This window comes from Thunnus albacares, chromosome 13 (genome assembly GCF_914725855.1).
Source record: "Thunnus albacares chromosome 13, fThuAlb1.1, whole genome shotgun sequence".
Classification (NCBI taxonomy): domain Eukaryota; kingdom Metazoa; phylum Chordata; class Actinopteri; order Scombriformes; family Scombridae; genus Thunnus; species Thunnus albacares.
In genome coordinates, this window is record NC_058118.1 from 19,988,534 (window position 1) to 20,011,831 (window position 23,298).

The 23,298-nt window shown below is 38.9% G+C and overlaps 1 protein-coding gene and 1 long non-coding RNA gene across 4 annotated transcripts in view; one reads left to right on the forward strand and one right to left on the reverse strand.

Annotated features, from left to right (window-relative positions):
* The window catches only part of stk32a (serine/threonine kinase 32A), a 78,052-nt gene that overhangs the window by 25,048 nt on the left and 29,706 nt on the right, over nt 1–23,298 (forward strand). For all 3 annotated transcript variants that reach the window (XM_044369958.1, XM_044369960.1, XM_044369959.1), the window contains one exon: nt 9,604–9,777. In XM_044369958.1, coding sequence (XP_044225893.1) covers nt 9,604–9,777 — 174 coding nt within the window. The remainder of the gene's footprint in view (nt 1–9,603; nt 9,778–23,298) is intronic.
* The window catches only part of LOC122995035, a 62,618-nt gene that overhangs the window by 7,691 nt on the left and 31,629 nt on the right, over nt 1–23,298 (reverse strand). The gene's annotated exons all lie outside the window — the stretch shown is intronic.

Sequence of the window (23,298 nt, forward strand, 5' to 3'; positions counted from 1 at the left end):
TGGGAGATGGGGTACAAGGAAGGTCGGAGGGCTGTTGGCATCGATCCAACATGTCACAGTCTGAGTGGTTGGCCAGCCATGTCGGTTTCAGCAAGAGGCTGTGGTCAGTTGGTGGATATGTGTGGAAATGTGAGTGTGTGTGTGTGTATGTGTGGGTAGTATGTATGATAAATCACTGAGACTGCATTACCTTGTGCTGAACAATGAAGTCTTGATTAGCCATTAAATACCAGGATTCACTAATGTGGATTTTCTGCTCTGGACATTACATAGATTGATGTAAATGAACAGAAATCATTCTACTGTCAGGTTGAGCAGCAGGACGCAATTGCAGAGACCAGCATGCAGAGATTGCAGGATAGACGAAAACCTTTAATATTGAGGTGGACAGGACAGGACAGGGCAAAACAGAACAAGCTGAACAAAACAAACGATCCAACAAAGGCTCAACTCACAACCAGACCTTAAATATAGACTAAAGTAATCAGGGAATGAGAACAGGTGATGAGACACAAGGGCAGGCTGGGAGTGATTGGCTGAGGGAAACACAGGAAGCAGGGCAAGGCTGAGGAGACTGATACAGGGCAGGTGTGGGGAAGACACAGAGCAAGGCTAACGAGGGTGATGCAGGGCAGATGAGGAGGAGCACATGAACACACAAGGGAAACACAGTAACAAAACCAAAACCCAGAAAACACAAAACTTCAAATACAACCCACACCAACCACCATGAACCCAAACCCAAGTACACAACACGCCAGGCCAAACAACAAAAGTCAGTCCAAACCCACCACCCAAATACAACAAGAAAACCCACATGACCAGAGGGACTAAACAGAAGTGCAAACCAGGAAACCCCAAAGAACACAAAAACACAAAGAGACCAAAAAACACACAAAGTCCAGGCAGGGTGTGACATCTACAGTTTAGACTGACATCACAAAAGGTGTTCAGGTTATGAATGATGGGTTACTGTGAGGGATAAACAAGTCCTTCATATAAGGAGTCTGACATTATTTCATTTAGTGAATGGGCTCAAGTGATATTCTTTTTCCTGAGAGGGGATAAGTCTAGGAATATTGCCAATATTGTCACTGCCTTTACACAGAGAAACAAGTCTTTATTTAAGCACGTACTGTACTATAATGTAGTGAAAATGTGTACATTTTTTGCAGAATATTGCAATAACATCTGTCTTGCTTCTTTAAATAGCTTCTTAAAACAGGAATAATTTTTGTGTCTGAAATATTTTATTTCTGTAAGAAACAGAAACTTATTGCAATTTGGAAATTGCAGCAGCTGTAGTATTATTTTGATGGACCGCAGGGCCTTATATATCATATCTATTACTTTTGACAGTGAGGAGAGAAGTCTTTTTGTAAGGACATGTTAGCCATTAGCTTCTGAGCCCCTGTGGGTCCTGGAGACTTCCATTACTGAAAGTGGCCTGGGGGCTTCTGCCTCTAAAAGCTCCATGCAGGATGCTCTCCCACCAGACTGACTGCCTGGAGGCCACAAAGAGGTCACATTGAAATGCATGTGTAGCAGAGCAGGGACAGATACTGAAAGAGAGACATAATGAAACAGAGCAAGGGGGACAGCTAGAGGACAAGAAGAACTGAGAGAAAGGACAAAAGAGAACAAGCAAGCTACAGAAAAATCAGGCTTGATGTCAGGGAGGCTAATGAAAAGTCTACACCATTTCAACAAAATGTACAGGTGCTAATCTACAGTCTGACTGGTGTTCCCTACTCTCTACCCAAAATGCTGGTTGAGGCATCAAGCAACAGCTGCTAATGGATGCTCAAGAACTTGTTCTTTCTGTTCTGTTGCTGTATGTCTCTTCACGGCCCCTTGCATCTGAAAAATAAAAATGAGACTATTGTCAAAGTGAAAAAAGAAGAAAAAAAAACCTCAATAGCAGGATGATTATTTTCCACTCCGAACGTGTACATCTGTTGCCATGTCTTTCGTTCTTTCTTATTTTTTATGATCATTATTTTTTGCATGTTATATTGTTTGTTATGTTAGTTATAAGGTTCATGGAAATGAGTGTTTTACAATGCTACTATCATTGTAAAACAGCCCATAAAATCCTCACAAAACCTCACAAGTGAATTCTGAACACTAAGAAATGTAACCTCATACACTTTCATGTTTTATTTAGTTTAGTTTAGTTGTGCAAATTACATGCTATCATATGTTATTAATCTGGGTGTCAATTTTTAATTGGATAATACTTAACAGTTATGATATGTGTTAAAAGAAAAGTGAATAACATGGATAGAAGTGTAAATTGGAATACTTGGTGACTGTGATGGCACTATTTTTCTACATCACCTCTCTCACATCAACTTGTTACAGAGCATCAGATTCAACAGTAGCAGGGGAGAGGTTAGTTCTTAACTACTGCAAAAGATTGCTTTTTGTATTTTCTACATAGAACTAAGAACCACCTATGAACATCATCAACATCGAGCGGGCTCCTCTAACTGTAGTCATATATGTTGTCATATTAACGGTAACGGCTAACTTTTGTAACCCAGTGCTTACTTGTGATGAACAGCTTAATGAGTACCATTTGTAATTCACTTTGACAGCGGTGGCAGCAGGCCACTGGAGACTTCATTCATATTCAGACACCTTTTAAATACTGTGTCCGCATGTCAGAGAGGGAGAGCAAGAGAGCAGACTCATATTTTATCAGATATCGGCCTTTTATTGTCAAAGGAGACCAATTTACACTCTAAGTAGAGTGGAGATGTTGCTGAAAAAGCATAAAATAGAAAGCTCAGTTAGCACCTGGTCAGCCAGTCCCAAAGGGAGGTTGTTGATTTGCACCCATAATACCAAACACTAACATACTGTATGTATAGCACAAGAAATTTTTAATAAGTGCACTAATGTGACACTTACGCTCAGATAGTGAACTGCTGAAACTGAGAAAAAGAACTTAGTTGATGACTTTGTGTATGTGTCTACAGAATACAAATTTCAAGTATGTACTGTATGTGTGTGTGTGTTTTTATTTGTTTACATGTCTGCTTGCCTAGGCCTTTGTCTGTGGGTGTATAGGATCTATTGAGGAATTTCAAAAACAAACTTTCAGTTGCTTTCACTGGATCTTAAATAAATAGCTGGCTCACACAGCAGGCTGCTGGGTGGCTGTAACTAGCTATTTCTAGGTATACATTTGTATGTGTACTGTAGGTGTTTCACTATGTGTATTACTGTGCCAGGCTGTCAAACTTCTTAATGGTGGCTTTTTTTCTGAGCAACCATGTAAGCGATTGCAGTGAGTCAGTCAGTCTTGTTTGCTTAAAAGTCAGAACAACTTCCCCCCAACGAGAATGTCCAAGTCCTTTCACTTTTTACCACCTTGGCTTTCTGATAGAAGGACCTGTGGGACAGAAAACATGGAAACCTCAGCCAAGCATGAGAGCTGGTTTTCTACTCGATTAAACTGGTTTCAAAGAGGATTCAAGCGTACTATCGATCGCCTTGATGGACTTGCTGTCTGTCCTTAACACAAACCCAACCTCCTCACCAATTGTGAATATTCATCCAGAAATTACATATGTTAAAATACCACATATTGATATTTGTTTTGGATTTTTCTGTCAACTGATATTATAACCAGTTGATGGAAACTGTTATATCAGATTTTCTTCTCTTAAACATCAGTAACAGATGGGATTTCCAAAGCGTTAAAGTGTAAAGGTTAAATCATATTTAAGGATTAAATTACAGCTGATAAAATTGAAGATTACGACAGTAGAAGATCATCTCTCACTGTACAGTGTATATACTATAGCACATAAATAAATAAACAGTTTTACTGGTAGAAGCCAGTGTTCCTCTGCCAAGAAAAGAGCAATTAAGAGTCTCATTTGTGTCTCCTAAATACTTGTGACAGCAGCCTCTTATATTAATTTTCACCTTAACTAACTCTGCTCGGTTGAAGGTATTTACACTCTCTATATGTGTGTGCGTGTGTGAGGTAGAGAGACACTGAGGTAGACTGAAGGCGGGAGAGAAACAGGCCGGGAAAGAGAAGGAGAAAGAGAGCGATAAAGAGAGTTAATCAGGTGATTCATAGAGAGTAAAATGGAGTCCATCCAGCAAACACAGACTGCTGCCTAGCTCACAGTTTAAATCACATGAAAGCTTGTTTTTCCTGTCTTGGTTTACAGTTTTCTGCTAGTCTTGTTTTTAGCCTTGGCTATCAAATTTTAGGTCATGGATTTCTCTCAAAGCTTTGATTTTTTTTTCTCCCCCAGAATATTCTCTCTAATGGCCGTAAAAGCACGTCGATTTTACAGTCAATGTTATTTCTGTTTTAAAATGAAAGCTTCAAACTAATAACGAGTCTCCCAAACTCTTCAGAGAAATTCCAGCATTTCAGAATTTGTGCTTGTTTCGTCCTTCACATATCCATGCACGCACACAGAATACAGAGTGGGAGCATTGTGGGTAATTTGGGAGGGATGTTTTGACCTTCTGTGAACTCAGTCAGAGACATGTTGGTCTCAGAAACTACAAATCCTGCATCAAAGTGAAGCATTGCTTTGATATTTAAGAGAATGTGATGTTAATATGATGCCTATTTGATCTGTGTTTCGTCTCTCTATGCCAGACTAAAGTGTCACATCATTTTCCAGCACTTTCCCTCTCTCTCATATGCATGCACACACACAAACACACAAACACACACATTAATCCACTCTATCGCTTCTGTTATCTCTCCCTTACATCTAATGGTAGCAGCTGTAACTTTGATTTTTTTTATTTTTTCAGATTCATGTCCCCTCTTCTCAGAATATGAGGCTTTTAAGCAATTTTGTCATTTTCGCTAAAAATACAACATGCAATAATTCCCATATCACCACATTACTAGTCATTTAAAATGTATTAACATTTTCTGAGGAGTTATTATTAATCTTACATGTTAAAGGCACAATTGAAAATAAAAGAATAGGTTCAGTCTCCAAATCTTACTGTCTGACTGTTCCATAAGGTTCCACTTGTGATCCAATTAGTGCTTAGAATAAACACAGGAGTACCAATCAAGAACTGCTCGTTTACTGTTTCAATTCACTGTTCATTGCCGGGTGGATGAGCTGAGCATATGATGAAACAGCAGATCATTTCAGAATTTTTATACATTTCAAAACTGATGATGGTATAATTTTTAATATTCAATTTTAACGATGACTATGCAAATTTAATATGATGAAATGAAGTGAAAGGAACATGTAACCTTGCAGTTCCATGTATGTATTGACTTTTAGATGGTATTAGAAGCATTACAAGGGTGTATTGGCAATCAAAGTTCTAGAAAAAAAAAAAAAACTTTTAAAAATTTGATAAGATTTTAATAGATGTCAGTCATTTTGTCCAAAAAGAGAAAATTGTCCCTCGACAGGATATTATTCTTGCCATGCAGGAGCCAAAGACTTTGAAGCACAACATCTCAAAAGCAAACAGCACAGATTGAAGCTTATTGTTGACATTGTTTTGAAATTCCTTTAAGATAATACTTATTTCTCTCACTTATTTGGTGGTAGTATATTTTTATATGCTTTATACATGGCTTGTATCATGCAATGCTATAATCAATCAGATCATTACATTTTAACGTTATCAATTTTATCATGGAATTTGGTGATAATTAATATGGTTCTCTGTAATATGAAAACTGGGTTTGTATGGGTTTTATATGCATTTTCCTTAAGCCTCTATATAGAATAATAATTGAAGATACAACACATTCTGATTTAACAGATCTTAGCTTAGCTTTGTACAGTAACTATATTCAGAATGCTATTTAAATTCTTTCCAGAACATTAAAAACCATTTGTATCATCCCGTTACACTGTCCCTTTCTTGTGGCACACCCACATAGAATAACTGAGAACCTGAGGTTAGGTGTGGCATAGGCATTGCTGCTTGTATGATTGATAATATTGCAGCTGGTCCCATCCATTCAGCTCTATAGTATAGTGCACTTTTAAGTGGACAGGGCCACCCTCTTCATTTCTTTTGTCCTTAAAACTGATATTCTTAGGTATAGAATAGCTTGTTTATGTGCTGTTTGTGCTTGTGTATGCCTGTGCATCTGTGTGATTCAGATAGAGTAACTCATTCAAATTTAAGATGTCATGTATTCCCTCTGGTTTAAGTTATTTCATAATAATGTTTAATAATGCATGCATGTTATAATTTTAACATGGAGTTTAGAAGGAAGGAAAACTGTACCATATGTGTGTGTATGCTCTTGTGTATCTTAAAGGGAAATCTTGGTCTTTTTCAACCTGGATTTTATTTTCCCATCTTTTTGTGTCCATGTGACTAAAGGGGACAAAAGTTTTTGAAACTGGTCCAGTACTGAGCGAGAGCACTGCAGCCGGCTCGCTCAAGGAGAAGTTCAGTTCTGAAATCTTGCGAGAATTGAGTTGTTGTCAAAACCAGCTAAATATTCAGCCATGACAGAGCTGGAGAGGAGTACCAGGAGGAGTTTGTCATGTTGGAGAACAGAAAGTGTAGCTTAATGTTATCCAAAAGATTTTCAAAGTCATGGCTGAATATTTAGCTGATTTCTACAACAACTCTTGCAAGATTTCAGAGTGAGACTTTTCCTTGAGCGAGACTTGGTGAGACACAATAACAAACAAACTGGATCAAGCGAAAGGTAAAGAAAAAAGTTTTACTTCTCTGTACGGTCCTCTCCATAATGTTATCAGACATTTATAATAACAATCTGAGCCTGTCAGTGGCAAAAACAAGCACTTTTAGTGGACGTACATTAACGGTGCGCAATTACCCCATTGGATTACATTGCAACCTGTTTCGCAGCTGCTGGCTGCAGCACTCTCGCTCAATACTGGACCAGTTTCAAAAATTGTTGTCCCCATTAGTCACTTAGACACAATAAGATGGGAAAATACGGTCCAGGTTGAAAAATACTGACATTTTCCCTATAATGCTCCTCATTGTGAATGTGTATGCGTCTTCAGGATGGACATCTCATAGATAGTCTTTCCACACTCTGAGGCCAGTGGCAATCAGATGTTAAGTGGTCTCAGCATTATCTGAGCCTTAGCAGACAGTTTGGAGTCAGCTAAATCAATCCCCATCCATCCAGTGCTGAAAAGCACCACCTACAATTTAGTGGACAAGGGCCTCCAGGAAGAGAGTTCACCAGTGTGGCAAAAAACCTCCCTTGGTCATTGAGCATTGAGTTTGAGCCAAGATGATAGTCTGCACAGAGACATATTTGCCAGTAGAAACCCCTGAGGATCCTGTGCAGAAAGAAAAATGCACTAGTCAACATAGAAACCTATATTGGAAGTGTGTCGGTAGTGTTCTCCAATTTTAGAGAAGATCAGAACTTGCAGATGTAGGACGTTGTGTTGCAGACTATAATTCACAGAGCAACACTTTAGGCAAGCCACGAAATGTTGGCTGGTGCAATTTTTTAAATATTATTTTTTGCATAAATTTGTTTCTTGTGGGAAAGACTAATTGGCTCATCCTTTGGTTGGGAGGGGGGAGTTTGGCCCCGGTGGAAAACTTGGTATGTAAAATCAATGGCGGTTTGTGCAATAGCTTCTCAAATGGGGAAGTAGTGGGCTGCATGCTGATACAGGCTTGCTGTGCATGCCAGTGCCTGATTGATGGATGAACACAAGTAGCGTTGCCACCCAGACATTCCCTCACACACTAATAGGGGATTGGGGATTGAGGCACACACACGCAAATACAGGCTACAATACAGTATGCACTGAAATCAACCTAATACAAAATTCAATATTCAGCACTGAAAATTTTTTTAAAGTTAATTAATACAGATGTTATTTAATTCATGAAAAAAGTAGTGACATTTTCTGCCACTTTCCCTGTTGGAGACACCTAAGGAGGCAGTTAAGTTTTCCTTGCCAGATTTTTGGACCACACACTGGCACAAAGAATATTTAATAGATGTACTGGTCTGCTTTAATGAAATGGCAAGACACTTGCCAGACTGATGGAAAACCCGCTTACCCTAAAGAGAGATAGAATCAGGGCAGGGAGCCATCTGAGCAGACAATGTTGCTGAGTAGATGCAGAACTGTGCTCAGTTATCAAGCTAGAATCGTCCTCTATCCCTCCAGCAATGCTGGAGGGATAGAGGACATATAAATGCTGAATAACACAGTGCACATCACTTCATGTAATGTAAAAAAATAAATAAATAAACGTGGATAATCTGTTGATCACTAATGTAATCACAACAGATGATATTTTCTCTGTTTTGACTGTCCTTGTTTTTTGTCGTGGAAACCAGCTGTGATGATTATCTTTGGTATTTTAAAATTTGCAGATGATATATTGACTTTTGTTTTCCTACATCAAGCTCGTTAGCATCATGGAATATTTGAGTGTACAGCTTTTTTTCTTCCCTTCATAATTTGCATTAATAAATCCAATCCAAACAATCCAGATAAAGATGAAGAGACAGAAGATGATGTAGAATAAATAGGTTTTTACATAGTTTACAAAGTCTCCATCCTGTCAAAATGCAGGTGTCTTTTTAAGCTGTCAAAAACATGTTCAAATTGTAACACTGTGTTGCCTGTCTCATCTGTCTCCTAACGACCACAGCCACTTCAGTACAAAGTGATAAAGGATTTTCTTAACTTGTTAGCCTTGAAGACAGAATAATGAGCATTGCCTGAGGCATGACTCAGCCAATATATATGTGCTCCCTCTGCAATGTGAAAGAGTGTGATGAGTGTTTTTCTTCTGCTTGTAAGTCATACAAAGCAGAGCAGCATCAACCCTCGGAGACCCTGGGAGGCTCCTGAGGTTGTGTTTTCTGAGATCATGGGGTTGAAACACTGATGGGTAATTTTGTTGAACCATTTGTTCTTGTCAAATCTTTTGTACTGAGGTCTTGCATGCTGTTTTATAAGGTTGATTTGCCTGAGGAGCACAAGGCTGACATGAGTTCAATTTGCACTTGTCATCCTCTTTCATTTCTGTTCAGTAAAACTGTTGTATCTTCAACGTTGCAGCTATCCAAAAAGTTAGGATGGAAAAAATTTAGAAAAACAACCTTCTACTGAGTTAGACAGTTCACATTCCCCTAGCATGGGTTCCCACAACTCAAAACCCTTTTCTGGACTGTTTACTGTTGAATATTTGATTCTTATTTGTGACCATCTTCTAACTTTCATTGTCATTCTGCTTCTTCCTCTCCTCTCATCACAATCTTCTGCTTCCTCTTACTTCCCTCCTCCTCCTCTTCTTCTCCTGCAACATCCACATCTCCATATTTACTTTCCCTTCAAACCTCCCCCTCCGCTGCTTGACTTTGTTTTTCCTCATTTCTCATTCTTTCTGTCACCACTGTCATTTTCATATCCATTTCTGATTTCTTCTCCCCCTCTGTTCTGATTAAATGTCTCTCTCTTCCCTCTTCCTCCCTTGTATGTCCATATCTTCGCCACTCCTCTTCATTCTCTTTGCCAAATCTCTTTTATCTGCACCATATGTTCCTCACCACTACTTGCCATCCATCTGGCATTGTCAATCTTCACTCCTGTCCATCTTCCCCTACAGGTACTCCTTCCAGGATGAGGAGGACATGTTTATGGTAGTGGACTTGCTCCTGGGAGGAGACCTGCGCTATCACCTCCAGCAGAACGTCCACTTCTCGGAGAGTACTGTCAAACTCTACGTCTGTGAATTGGCCTTGGCTCTGGGATACCTCTGCACCAAGCGCATCATACACAGGTGAGATGTTTTTTCTCATGAGTTCCTTCCTCTAAACCCATTTTTCTGTGGTTTAATATATAGTAGGTTATTTAATAACCTTTAATAATGCAGAAAAAGGTTTGCTGCCACTTCTTTCTATACAAATAGTCTTTGTCTCATTGTCCCATTATTTCTATTCCCGCCACAGTAAATGTCCTCCCTCTGTCTGTCCCTCCCTTACTTTTCACCATCATAGAGTTTGAGCATCAAGTATCCTGGTGTTCTTTTCTCCTTGGCTGTCTATTTTCATATTATTTTCTAATACAACTGCTCCATCACTGGGCAGAAAGGTCAACCTGTCTTGACATGAAGGTCACACCTGACACAACAGTTTACCCTGAGCTGCAGACTATGGCCATCATAAAATGCACCAGTTCTGTCTATGCTGCTGTGTCGATGCCTTATTTAATTTGTAAAATGCAGGTTAAGTGCTTTTTAGGCAGAAATATCTGCTGCTACTGCAAAGAAACAGACGTGCGTGGCCAAGAAAGATATGGCTACAACCCAATGTTATTATTTTAAGTTGTTGAAATGAGCATGTGATATCCAATTATACTGCCAAAATACTATGAGTGAGCAAAAAATTAAAAACTGTTCGCTTTTCCGGAGGCCCTAACGAGGTGAGACTTCCTTACTTGCAACAAATCTTATTCATATTATCTCTCATAATGCAGATTTAGAAGTATTTTTAAGTTTATTCATCTAATTTGATTTGCCAAATACATTTTGTAGGAAAACATCTTCAGTTCCTGAACTTTGTAACATGACTTGTATCAATGGAATTAGTGCTGTGGAAATGTACATTATGCTAAATTTACCATTTGAGCCACTGAAGTAGGCTACTGGTAATTCTACCCCTCTCAGTGTTTGTTTTTTTGTCTGGCTTTTCTTAGCAACTGGTTCTTATTTGTATGTGCTGGCCACAGCTATTATTTGAACACTGGCTTTTATATGAAAATACACAGTAGTTTTGGGCTACTGAACTACTCTGTTATGGTTAGGGAATGACTGTGGTTTTGATTAAATATTTCAAATGGTTACACTTCCTGACTCTACATTCATGAGCATTTTGAAAATTCACTCAAAATCAACATTTGCTGATGTCAATAAAAAATTGAATCTGGGCAGGATTACATTTCCTAGTGAGAGTGTAATTTTTATGACACAAAGGTTACTTAACATTAACAGATATATGCATAAACCAGTACCATCACACAACATACTGTATACTTTCTGTCTTTTAATGACCCTTAAAGAACTGTTAGTGCATACATTTTTATTATGCACGACCTCAGTGGGAATCAAACATGTCACGCTGATATAAATAGTGCTTTGCTCCAATATCTGAGGCACTGTGGTGGCCATGTTCCAGCCACTGCTTTAACTTACTCCTCCACTCTGGTGACTGAGCAAAGAGATAACCATAGAGAGAGGCCGTTCCAGATCATGACTAATAAGAAACATCACTGCAATAGAGAACACTAATTCATCACACCCCCAGATAACAAATTACGCCATTTAACGTAAAGCAGACTACTTGCTCTTGTCCACGCATTTAAACCTCCGTAGGACAGAGAGGGGGAAATAAATGGAATGGATTATTAATTTGCTTATTCATTCAGTCCATTGAGGGATATGAATATTTAAATTATGTTTTCTATTTTAGTGCTGGAGAGGACAGACTTGCCAGTTGATGTGCAGGTGTTGGGGGCGTTTGTTTAGACAGAATCAACATCTTTTCAATCTGCATTCATTAGCTTCAAATAGGAAGAGAGGCTGAAAGTAACTCTCAGCTCATCTCTATGGAAATTGAATATATAATTTCCTCCCTCAGATGTGGACGTGCAGACTTCGGTAGGGCAAGTGAATGCACTTAACGCCTTCAGAAAGCATTTATGTTTGTGTAAGTATGCACCTGTGTATACGTGTGTATATGCAGGATGTATGCACTCTCCTTCCGTTGGTCTTTGATGATCTTGATGATAATGAGGTTAGCAATGATGATAATGACATTAATTGCATGCAACAAGATGATACAGTAATTATGTTAGTTACGAGTTTGATCATGACTAAGTAGTTTGGTTCAGCATTATGGCTAAATGGCAACAGTAGCTTTAATTATTCAAATAGTCTCACTAAGATTAAAAAAAAGTCTTTGAGAGACATGCCTGAGAACAAATTACATATTTACAAGTACTAAATTGGAATGTTTCTTTAAAGTTTAAACCATCACAAATGTTATTAAAATTATTAGTAAGTGGAACTTTAATGAATCAGAGTAGGAACACCAAAGGTTTGTGCTGTTATGTTGTCTTTTAGTATAGTAGAGTAGAGTATAGAACAAGCTTTAAATTATTTGGTATCATCAGCATAAAAAATTACATGGCTAGAGTCTGTGGATCCCACCTGGGTTCTGGGCAGAAACACTGGGATTTTTGATAAACACATAGGTTCATTTTAGGTATGTCACTTTATTAGCTTGGAAATCATTAAGTTCAGATATGACGATTGGTGTAGTTGAGAAAAAGGTAAAGATCTTGGAGAGAAATCTGTGTCTATATTGGAATCCATAATAACACAACAACAGCAGTGATGACAACAGACATCTCTGTTTTTAGTATTGCTAATTATTTTCAATAATGAGCTCTTGCACTGTATGCCACTGTATGGCAAGTATGAACAATCTCAGGAGAGTAGAGACAGAGCAGCAATGAGGTTAACAACAGCAGTTTGGCTCATCTTGACAGAGCCTGGATGGAAAATAAAAGATAGGGTAGCGTCATCATGGGACATAGAGAAGCCTCTGAGCATGAAGTATGATGCAAGGTGGAATTTAATTTAATTCTACTGTGTTATTAAGTGGAAATGGATTTTATTTGAAAACTAAAACGTGGGAAAATGTCTTAGAAGTGATTATATTCATCTTTAAACAATACTATGTGTTTGCATTTGTCATTTGATGCTTAATGTTAGAGATACACAAATATTATTTATAATTTTGGTTTATTACAATTTGGGTCTTATTTTCATGCTTGTGTCCATCTTCTGAATTGGTTATGATATATTGCACTCTTCCAAGTAATTGTTGAAATCTAGAAATGCTGTGCAATTGTTTGACAGCCAATGTTTTATGCCTTCATAGATTTCTTTTAAGGCATTCTGCTCTGTTCCAAGATCTCAGCAATTAACCTAGTGAGTACAATATTATTATTAACCATTGAAGTTATGTCCAAAACTATATATTAGGTCCATGCTATAATAACTACAATTATGCCTTCTTGTTTTCATCATGCTAAAACCAGAAATGAATAATCTTCACTCACAGTGTAAAACTTCCTACCATACCACCATGAAAATTTAACCCATGTTTTCATAGTCACATATACATTTATTACATTACATTCCACCATATATGATATGTAATACTACTACTGTTATACTACTGCTAGTCTCGTCTCCTCTATATAATTCTTTTGTGGTGGGAAAAAATATTTTCTCAACTTAAACATGTATTTGCATTTTGACACATCAGGCTCAGAACATGATCAACCTAAGAGGTGTCATATATCTGCTTCAACTTACTGTAATTTAGAGTTGGTTAGTGAGTGTTTTTAACACTAAAGCCTCTGAGGAGTTTGAATTATTAACAACAGACTGAGTGTCAGTTAGATGGCATCTTCAGAGACTTGATGAGTCTCTCCAAACAAGTGGAAAGATAAATGGCAGGTGTGTGTGACATGGAAAGGCATATGTATATGTGTGTTTTTGTGTCTGAGTTGTAAGGATTGTGCGCAGCCTCTATGACATCAACAACACTTAAATCTGGATGAATCCTCCGATGCATCTGGGTGCCTCTTGGGATCCTCAGACGACTTGCATGTTGCCAGCGAGCAGATGCTCTTAACAAGTTAATATGCCTCAGTTTCATTTATCAAACATGCTGCCCATGAAAGTCGTTAAGGGACCAATTGGTTAGCTCTTATCATATTGACAGAGATGGATAGAGATCCTGCGGACGGACCTCACTTTCCAGTTAAAGTGGAAGTTCATTTTGCGAATCCTAACTGTGGTGAGGAATCTCACAGAGAAGCATGTACACTCCAAACGTTCATGTAGTAGTACACTGGTTTGAAGCATCAATGTGTTGCACAAAGTTCAGACAGTCTTTAAAACAGTTAAACAATCCATTGAAAATGGACACTAATTGAATAAAACTAATCATTTATAAGATACTTTAAGAAGATAGTATAATACTTTGTTGCTATTGCAATGTGTGGGCTTTTATGAGTTTTTATAGAAAGTATAGTAGCTTTTCCTGTGCTATGCAATTTCTATTTTTATTTTGTATCTACACAAATTTGAAAAGCAGTAATTTAAGCAATGAACAATTGTTATTTTTCATAATGTGTTGACGGTTTCAAGTACAGTAGCAGTTTAATAAAAAAACATAAGGCTGGAAAAGTTCAAACTTTTTCGATGGTCAATGAAAAGACCAAAGCCAATAATAAACTGATCCTACTAAAAAGTATTGTCTGTGTTGCTTATTTCTCAGTACCATAATGCTCCATTGTTGTCCAAAAACTACTGAAAATGCTCCAGTGATCTAGTCTTTGCACTGGGTAACATTTTTCCTTCATAACCTTGAACATGGCCAGTGTAGTGTAATTTGCGTCAATCCCACATATCTGTCCTGCTGTAAATGAGCAGAAAATGTGTATTAATCCACAGCTGAAAATAATCCTCAACAAATGCACTATTTTCCTCCTGTTTGAGTAACATTTTGCTAAAAACTACAGTCCCCAGCTCAATCTACTTAGCACTAGTCAAATATAAAACTATATATTTGTGACCCATTTTTAAAGATTTTCGCATTCAGTGGGAACAAATGGGCTTGGGGCTGACTGCCACAAACTGGCTGGGGAAAGTCCTGAGAGACTGACTAACGCATTGAGTGTTCTGGTCTTCCTATAAAATTTGTTAACCATTAGAACGATATAGGATAACACCAGCCTTATTCTTTGATTAATTTATAATTGAAAACAGCACACAAATAATGCTTTTTTTAACGTTCAGGTCTGTTTATTCAAATTCCTATTTCATATCAAATGAAGTGAAGCATCTCAGCCAAGGAGTCTCTTTTGCAAGCTCTGATCTCTACTCCACATCTGGTCTCCCTTCCTCTCTCTCTCTCTCTCTCACACACACACACATACGCAGAGTGTGTACAGTACTTTTCTCTCATAATCCCTCTCATTATTGCTCCCCCTTATTCCTATCTTGTGCTATTTTCTCTACCTACTGTACTTGAATTTCTTTCCCATGCTCTTCTTTCCCTTATCCTCATTTCTTGGTCTCGGTTGTGCAAGGTTTTTTCCGTCTGTCTTTTTCTCTGAGGGAGTGGCACAAAGCATAGCTGGGCTTCAAATAATTTATTTGCTCCTTTTTGCCCTTCTTCTCCAGAGGCCTTTAGCCAAGCTGCCAAAAGGGAATGTGGTCTTGATTCACCATTCTTAATTGAAGGTGAATGAAAACACAAAAACTGTCTTAGTGGATCTTATCATGGATAGCTCTTAAAATGAAAAGATAGCATACAGTACTGCAAATTGCATATATGGAGTAAGACTAAGTCGTTACTCTTACTTTCCATCAGCTGCTGGAAATGGGGAGCATCTGTCATGACTTCAAGTGAAGTATTCTTTATTCATGGAGTGTGTTAATGTTTTATTTCAGCAGAAGAAGAAAAAGAAGAACCAGGAAGGAGGGAGGGGGAAATTATACGCTCATATTTCATAAATGCAGATTAAGGTGCCAGCTGCTGCCAGCTTTCTGATTTCAACCACAAAATGGTGAATTGAGCATTATCGTTGACGAAAATCTCCCTCAGCTCAACCCAGCTCACAACAGCAGATTAGCCAATGGGAGGAGGTTTGTGCTCTGAACATGATAGAGTGTTTACCAGCAAGTCTGCTCCAAAAAGGCCACTAATTGCCTACTTGTGTATCTAACTCACGTGTCTGCCTGTAGAAGATAGAAAGAGAGACTTTGGCAGTCTGAAAGGAAAACTAAGAGACAGAAAGAAAGAGATAAAGGTAGAGATACAGAGTCAAAGAGGCAGGCAAAGAGGGTGGAGAGAGCTGACATTTTTTGTAACACTCCTTGAATGTTTCTGACTCAGTGAATTATTCATCACTTGTAATTGTGATGTGAGTTTTGGCCTTGGATTTTTAGTGCCGACTGGCTGCTTTCAGCGTGTGCTCGGCGCACTCTGTCTCCCAAAAGCCGTCTCCAAATGAGACTTCAGACTTGTCAAACCCGACTTGATCAACCAGCTACACTCAATATGTGTTAAAGAATAAGTAATGAACATCTCTCAGCTCAAAGAGTTGCTACTGTCCTACTGCACACACTAATAGACACACAGAGTGTTTACCCATATGCGACACAACACAGCGACAAACACGTGTACACCTGTGCCATTCTCACACTGGTCAGAGATGCTTTTCGTCAACAGAAAGAAGAAAGGGTGAGGAGAGATGCAGCAGTTTTTGTGGAGTGGAGCTGTTAGCCTCTGTGGGTCTAGTTGGGCTTTCAATTCACGTTCAAAGGAAGCGGCTGTCTGACTTGCTCTTGGATGGCTGGTGGGCGTGGGCACTTAGAACTGAGGGATTCTGACACTGTGTGCATCTCCACTGTGCATGCATATTTCTATGCACTGTGCGACCGCATATCTGTGTTCATGTGTGTTTATGTGTGTGCTGCTTGTTTTGAGTGTGTGGTGCAGCTGAGCTGTGGGCTTTCTGGGGCTTCCAGAGCTCCTCTACTCTCCTCTGTAACAGCTCTCTCTGCTTTTATTCTGGAGTAGAGAAGAGAGCTACTAAAGCAAGTAGAGCCATGAAAAAGCCTCTGATTAAACTGCCTGCAATCTACGCCCAGAAAACCAATAACACCATTTTCACTGTGGCAGCTATGGATTTTTTTTAATGGAATTAGAGTGGAAAACCTCTAAATTAAAGATCCATCCATTTTTCATTTTTGCCCAAAGCTAGAAAACACAAAAGCCAGACAAAGAATAAACAAGGGCTGGGTATCAAATCTCAGTCCTATCTGAAAGAGTATTGAAAACTATCAAGCCTCAAAAGCTGGCATCAAATATGGTAAGATTTGTAATCTTGTTTAAATATTCTTAGATAGGATGGATTTTATTCAGCTGTTTATGTTTAGACAAAATTTGACAACTATGGCTGTTTTGCAGAAAATAAAATCCTAAGTAAAAAGATATCTGGATTCGCTTCACAGACGACAACTGGGACACTGATTTGTAGACAGACAGAATGTGTCTTGGTGTTTTTATCCTCATATGGTGATTGAATATCTGGCAGTATTATCAGAAAATCCCCTGAGTGTTCTTACTGCCTCGCAGTTCACATCTAATGGAAGGGAACTGTGTCTTACTTTGTTGTGTGTGTGTTCGTATTGGCCTCTGTGGTGGATGCCCGTGAGCCTGTATGCTTTCATGAGCTATTTGAATTATCTAAGTGTGGTTGCGTGACCTGTGTGTGTGTATAAGCCTTCGTTCTCAGGTGTGTTGGCCCACTCTAGTATCAGCGCAGTATCCTATGACCAGGTACAGGTTTCAGTTACCCCTCTACCTTTGATAGCAGGCTGTAATGAGGCCATTAGATCCTGCTAATAGCTTGTAGGGCAAGTCAACCGAGAGAAAAGCTGAGGGGATCAGCTTGCACTGAGCTCTCCCAGCCCTTCCTCTCACTCCTTACTCAAAAGATCCCCAATTTTTTTACCTCCTTTTTCTTTTGATCACGTCATCCCTTTTTACCCTACTTTGTACTCTCTACCTTTAATTTAGCCTTAGCTCTCTAAATCTCCCTTTTCTGGCCCAAGCCATCTCATCGTCTCTCAACTTCATTTTCTCAAAGTGTCCCTACAGTACAGTATAGCATTGTATATTCTTTCTTCTTTCAACCGCCCCCCCCAGTGTATTCATATAGCTCTTTATCTCTCTCACTCAATAAATGAATAGCTGTCTTGCTCACTAGCTTAGTTTTACCTCCTCCCTCTCAGTCCTGTATCAAACGGTTTCTCCCAATTCATCCCAGCTGCTGTCTGCCTTCCCTCCAGTTTCTGCTTAGACAAAGCTGTCTCCTCTCCTCCTTTCTGCCTCACATCATCCCTTTTACCCTTTCTCCTCTCTCCCTCTAAGTTTATCTTTATAAATTTTATACATCAACTTTATATCTCCCCCCTTCCCTGTCTCTCTGCCTCTCTTCTTTTTTTGGCAAAATGATTCATGCAGAGTTGTCAATTAATGTTTAAATTGCTGTGGATTATCATGTTTTCTTCACTTTTTACTCTTACGTGAAAAAGGTGAGGAAAAAAATAAATCAGAAAATCTGAGAATCAGACTGGAAAACGTGCAGCTAAAAGAGCTACAATTTCATTTACTACTGCAGTGACAAGACAATGAGAATGACAGATACTACTAATGAGGTTTACTGATTTAAGTGTTTCAGTGTTTCTCCTATAATTGTACAGGCCTGTCAGGCCACCAGGCCAACAAAAACCCCCGCCAGGCCAAAAAAATTTTTTAAATGCCAAAAATAATGCCAAATATCCATTCATTCGGAAATCAATAGCGCCTGGGAGCCTCTGAGCAGTGCTGTTTCGAAACACGAGTCAACATATGTGTCGTTGCCTGGGAAACTCCAGGTAGCGTAACTCCTTTTAAGGAATAGGGCAGTATGTAAGCGAGTGAGTGGTTAAGCAAGAGAGCGAGTGTCAGAAAAGTGACAGTGAATGTGAGCAGAGCAGAGGAAAAGGTCAGCAGTAAGGCCGTATTCAGACTAAATCAGGCGGCGCAGCGTTCAGTGGCAGGGTTGAGCGGAGGTGTGTGGGGGTGTGGGTGTGTTTATTTGTCCTCCGGAACGTAACCTCTGTGAAACAATCAGAAAATAACGTTTTATTGATCTGATTCACCGGCATTCTCTACCAGCACTCCCTCTCTTCATTCACTCTCTAGCTCGCTCGACCACTGCTGCTCTTGCTCTCACTTTCTCTCTCTCACTGGTGCTCTCTCTCTCTTTAAAAATGAGTCAGGAAGCGGACAGCAAAGCCTAACTTTACTTTCAACATTAGTTGTTGTTAGTTAGTAAGTTGTCAATCTGACAGTAAATATGCAGACTACAGTGTGTCAGTTAATAAATGCTGCAGCTTGTCAAGACCAAGAAAAGTCTTGTCTGTTGTTTCCCCAACTGCTGGAAACTGAAGGGGGTTAGCTCCGAATTAGCAACAATGAGTTAGCCTAACCTGACGACGCTAAACAGAGAATAGAGAACAGCCCCCCCCCCCCGCCCCAGCCAGGCCAAACCACTCAACCTAAGGGAAACACTGTTTCCTAACTTTTTTTTTTTTTGTGGCCACATTTTATCTGAACCAAATGACAGAACAGTGTAACCGTGTCATCTCATACGCCTATTTGTTGTGTCACCCCTGAAAGCATCCCGTTCAAAGTGGTAAACGCTTACAGATGGTTGACATGTCACCTAGCCAAACAGTCCCATCTTCACAGCATTGGTGTGACCGGGGCTGCAACAGACCCATCTGTTTCTCAGCACTAATAGATGCTGCATAGCAGTTATCAAGGCTAATACACAGGAGACAGACTACCAGTTGCAATAAGTGGGTGTCAAGTAAGCGTGCTTACTCAAGTGTTCTCTCTTACTGTTTTGTAGAAATAGATGATACTGTTATGCGGGTTAATTCACTTGATTCTTTTGGCCGCAGTGTAATAGAAACAACACAGATACAAATAAAAAAGACAAACAGACAAAACAGCACCACCAAAAACTCACTACATCCTAATATACATAACATGGACAAAAGTGAAACATTGTTTAAAAAAACTTTAACAGTTTTCTGATGTTTTTAAAATACATAATCAGAACCTTCCTGTAGTTGCAACGATGAGGTCATTAAAAAAACAGCCATAGGTGAAAAACACTGAAGTTTGTTTTCAATGCCGACTCAAGAAAAAAAAAAGATCCTGTGAATATTAACACTGCTTTTTCCCCAGACATCATCATTACAGAACTGTCTGACCTACTTCCATTAAGACTTTATTTGTGATAGAGAGACTTTAGTTAGTAGTTGCCTGGTAATTCTTTTATGTCAGCATCCATAAAAGGAAAATATAATTTAATTCATGGATTGTTAATCTAAATGTAACTGAGAAACTGTGAGTATTGATTGTGACTGTTAGAATAGGCTTCATAAGTCTCTGAGGTTTATAAATTATTGACTATTGTAGTGCAAAACTCCTATTTATATAGGCCGGAGCCCATTGACGGTGTCTGAATCTATTCTTCTATTTGTTACATTTGTTTTAAATAAATCTCATTATTTTGCATCCTGTAACATGATGCTTATTTATTCATTTATTTACTTAGCAATGTAACACTAAATACACTTTTTGAGTTAGTATTACCATATATTTACTTCATTATACTATTAATTAAATCTATTAACATGGAAATTATATGCTGTTGCAATTAAAAAGAAAAAAAAAGTGAGATGTCTGTGACATAGCACTGTACTCCATGCTCCAAAGTACATGGCAGCGTCATGTAACAACCAACAAGTCCTCCAAATTTAACAACCATATTATGTCGCTTAACAAAATAGGAGCGTAATATGCTGCTTTCCAAAACCGTTACAAATCACTGATAAAAAATAATTATGTTCTGTGGTGTGGCAACGTTGACCCTAACCCTTTGGTTAGGGTTAGGGAAAGATCATGGTTTTGGCTAAAATGATCATTTGAAACGTGGTTAAACGTGGCAACAGTCGTTGTCTTGGCAACAGTAAACAACACGTTACAATTTTTTTTTTTAAATGTCCCAACTCGCAGTTGAAAACATGACACTCACAGTTGGAAACGGGAAGCGAACAGTGGTCTTCAGCATCTTTTGCCACTTTTTGCCATCTAACTAACTATTTAGACATCGACCCAACCCACTTCCCCAAGGAAGTCACCTCATATTGGCATCATCTGAACAGCGTCACTTCCCCGGGTCATAATTACTATGGCCACTAGATGGTGTCTGTCACTCAAACGTAACTATAGGTTGTTTTTGATAACTGAATTTACAACCTATAGTGTTGTTTTGGGAAAAATTTTGGAAAAATCTGCATGCTTGCACTCAAGATACATCAGCTATCCTGTCACTTGGTAATTTTAGCCAGGACTAGGTGATATTACCTTAATTCAATATCACAATTAATTCACTTCTTTACAGCTCCAGGCTGAAAAATGTGACAGGGGCATGTTCAAGCTAAAAAGGGTGTCAAGTTGCTCTTGGATGTACACTGTCAGAGGAACAGTTCGGTCTTGGCCCTCATCATCACCACCACCTCTACAGCTTGGCTTTTACCACGTGCAACCTCCTAATGAGCCTTACTGCTTTGCTTTATCTCTTGAGCCAGTTGTCTCGGCCCCTCCTTGTCCTGTGGCTTCACAATGGCAGCGTGGCCTTTAGCCATAAAAGAAGCTTCCTTGTTCTCACTTACAGACTGCTTTTTTAGCTGCAACACATGCCCCTCCTCTCTCCCCTAATGCCAGCCTTTGAGGCAAATGTCAGCTAATTAAGGGTAACATGGTCGACCTTTCTCACCCGCACCTGGCGGTCTGCCAGAGCACCAAAGAGCCACGCTTCATGCTACAGGTTGAATGTGCCACAGGAGCACACACACATGCACATACGCACACACAAAATACAAGTCAACTTTGCCTTTGATATGCTAAACATGCTGGGTTCCTACAGGGCAGTAGACTTAATTAGAGGAGACGCTCGCTGTCGGATGCACAATGAGCTGACTGTCAGCTGAGACTGCTGCAAACATGATATGTGTGTTACAGTCTCAATTTTGGTGTAATTCACCAAAATACATTAATGTCCTGCCATGAAAGTTTCACGTGCTGCTACAATTGTCCATTTTGTTCACTGAAAACCTGTATGGGTGTGTGATTTTGTTCCAACAGAAGTCTCTAACAACAGGTCATTGAAAATGCAACAATCCCTCGCTCCTGGACCCCTGGTCAAATGTTGTAGGTGTAATTGGAGTCATTCATTGTAACCTCTGCAATCAAAAACACACATTTGAGTCCACTTAAGAATAGCATCTTGATTTCGCCATCCCCGCTAACGTACACACAATAGGTACTTCTTAAATGTCTTCATTCTGTAATGTTTATGTCAATTTGAGGATGTGGTAACCCTGAAAATGAAGTGCTGGAACATTTGAGAAGGGCACTGAATATTGAATATCGTCTTGCCGTTCCAGAGACGAGAACAGAGAGATGCTGAGAACACACTGTACCCTTCCACTCTTTAGGTCTGCAGCCACACACATGCATAAAGAAAATGGACTGTTGAGATGAAAAAAAAAGAACTTGCACATCTTAAGAGAGAATGGTAATTATCTAAATCTGACACCGTCAAAGACTGCAAGTTTGTGTGGTTGCGCATGCCTTGTCTGTGTGTAGAGAGGCTATGTTTCTGTGTGTATTGGTAGGCAGTGGTAGGGACCAAAAAGGTCAAATGCAAAAAATGTATAAGCACATATGATATTTGGAGGTCTGATAATGTTGTGTTATGAAAGAAAGAGAGGTGACAGTTTCAAGGACAGATAAAGATCAGTGAAAATGAAAGAAGAGAAGAGAATAATTTGGCTTTGAATTTAAAAAAATGGCCAGGAGGGACATCATCGGTCACTGAACTGTTCTTTGAAGTATCTGACTGTCATCAGGGACCTTGGTATTTTTACTGGTGCCTTTATGTCACTGTGTAACAATTTGGGATTGTATAGACTGAAATCTGTTGTTAAAGTCCATTCTCCTCTCCATAACATTCACTTTCTATGGTGATGAGTATTTATTCATCCCGAGTTCTTTACACTCATGAGAAGTGAAGTGATTTGGAAGTGTGCATTTATCATGTGTGTAATCGCAACAACAAAGAAGGCATGAGTGGCTGAATGTGGCTCATTTTCATCAACATCAAAATACTTCAGTAGTTAACTTTGTTGAGTACTGTTTTCTACCAAAAAGAAAAAATAAATTACAGAAATTTCCATGAAAGTGTAAAATTGCATTTACAGAAAAAATATGGCCAGTTTTCACTGTATTCAATAAAATGTAATATATAGGAATCATTTTATAATTTTGTACTACATTTCCTCATAAAATCTTTTAAATCTTTGAAGTCTTAAGACCCGATCCAACACATCTTTTAGTGTACAGGTAGTTTACTGCTTCCAACAACAGATGCGTCTTCCAAAACAATGTGTCATTTGGATTTACATGGCATAAAAAATAGAAAAATAGGTGCAGCGGAATAAACATCTGCTTGAAAATTGTAGTAAAACAGAAAATGCAAAGGAAGATGACTAACAAGCAGGAGCAGTGAGTTTGGGAAGAGCCTCAGTCTA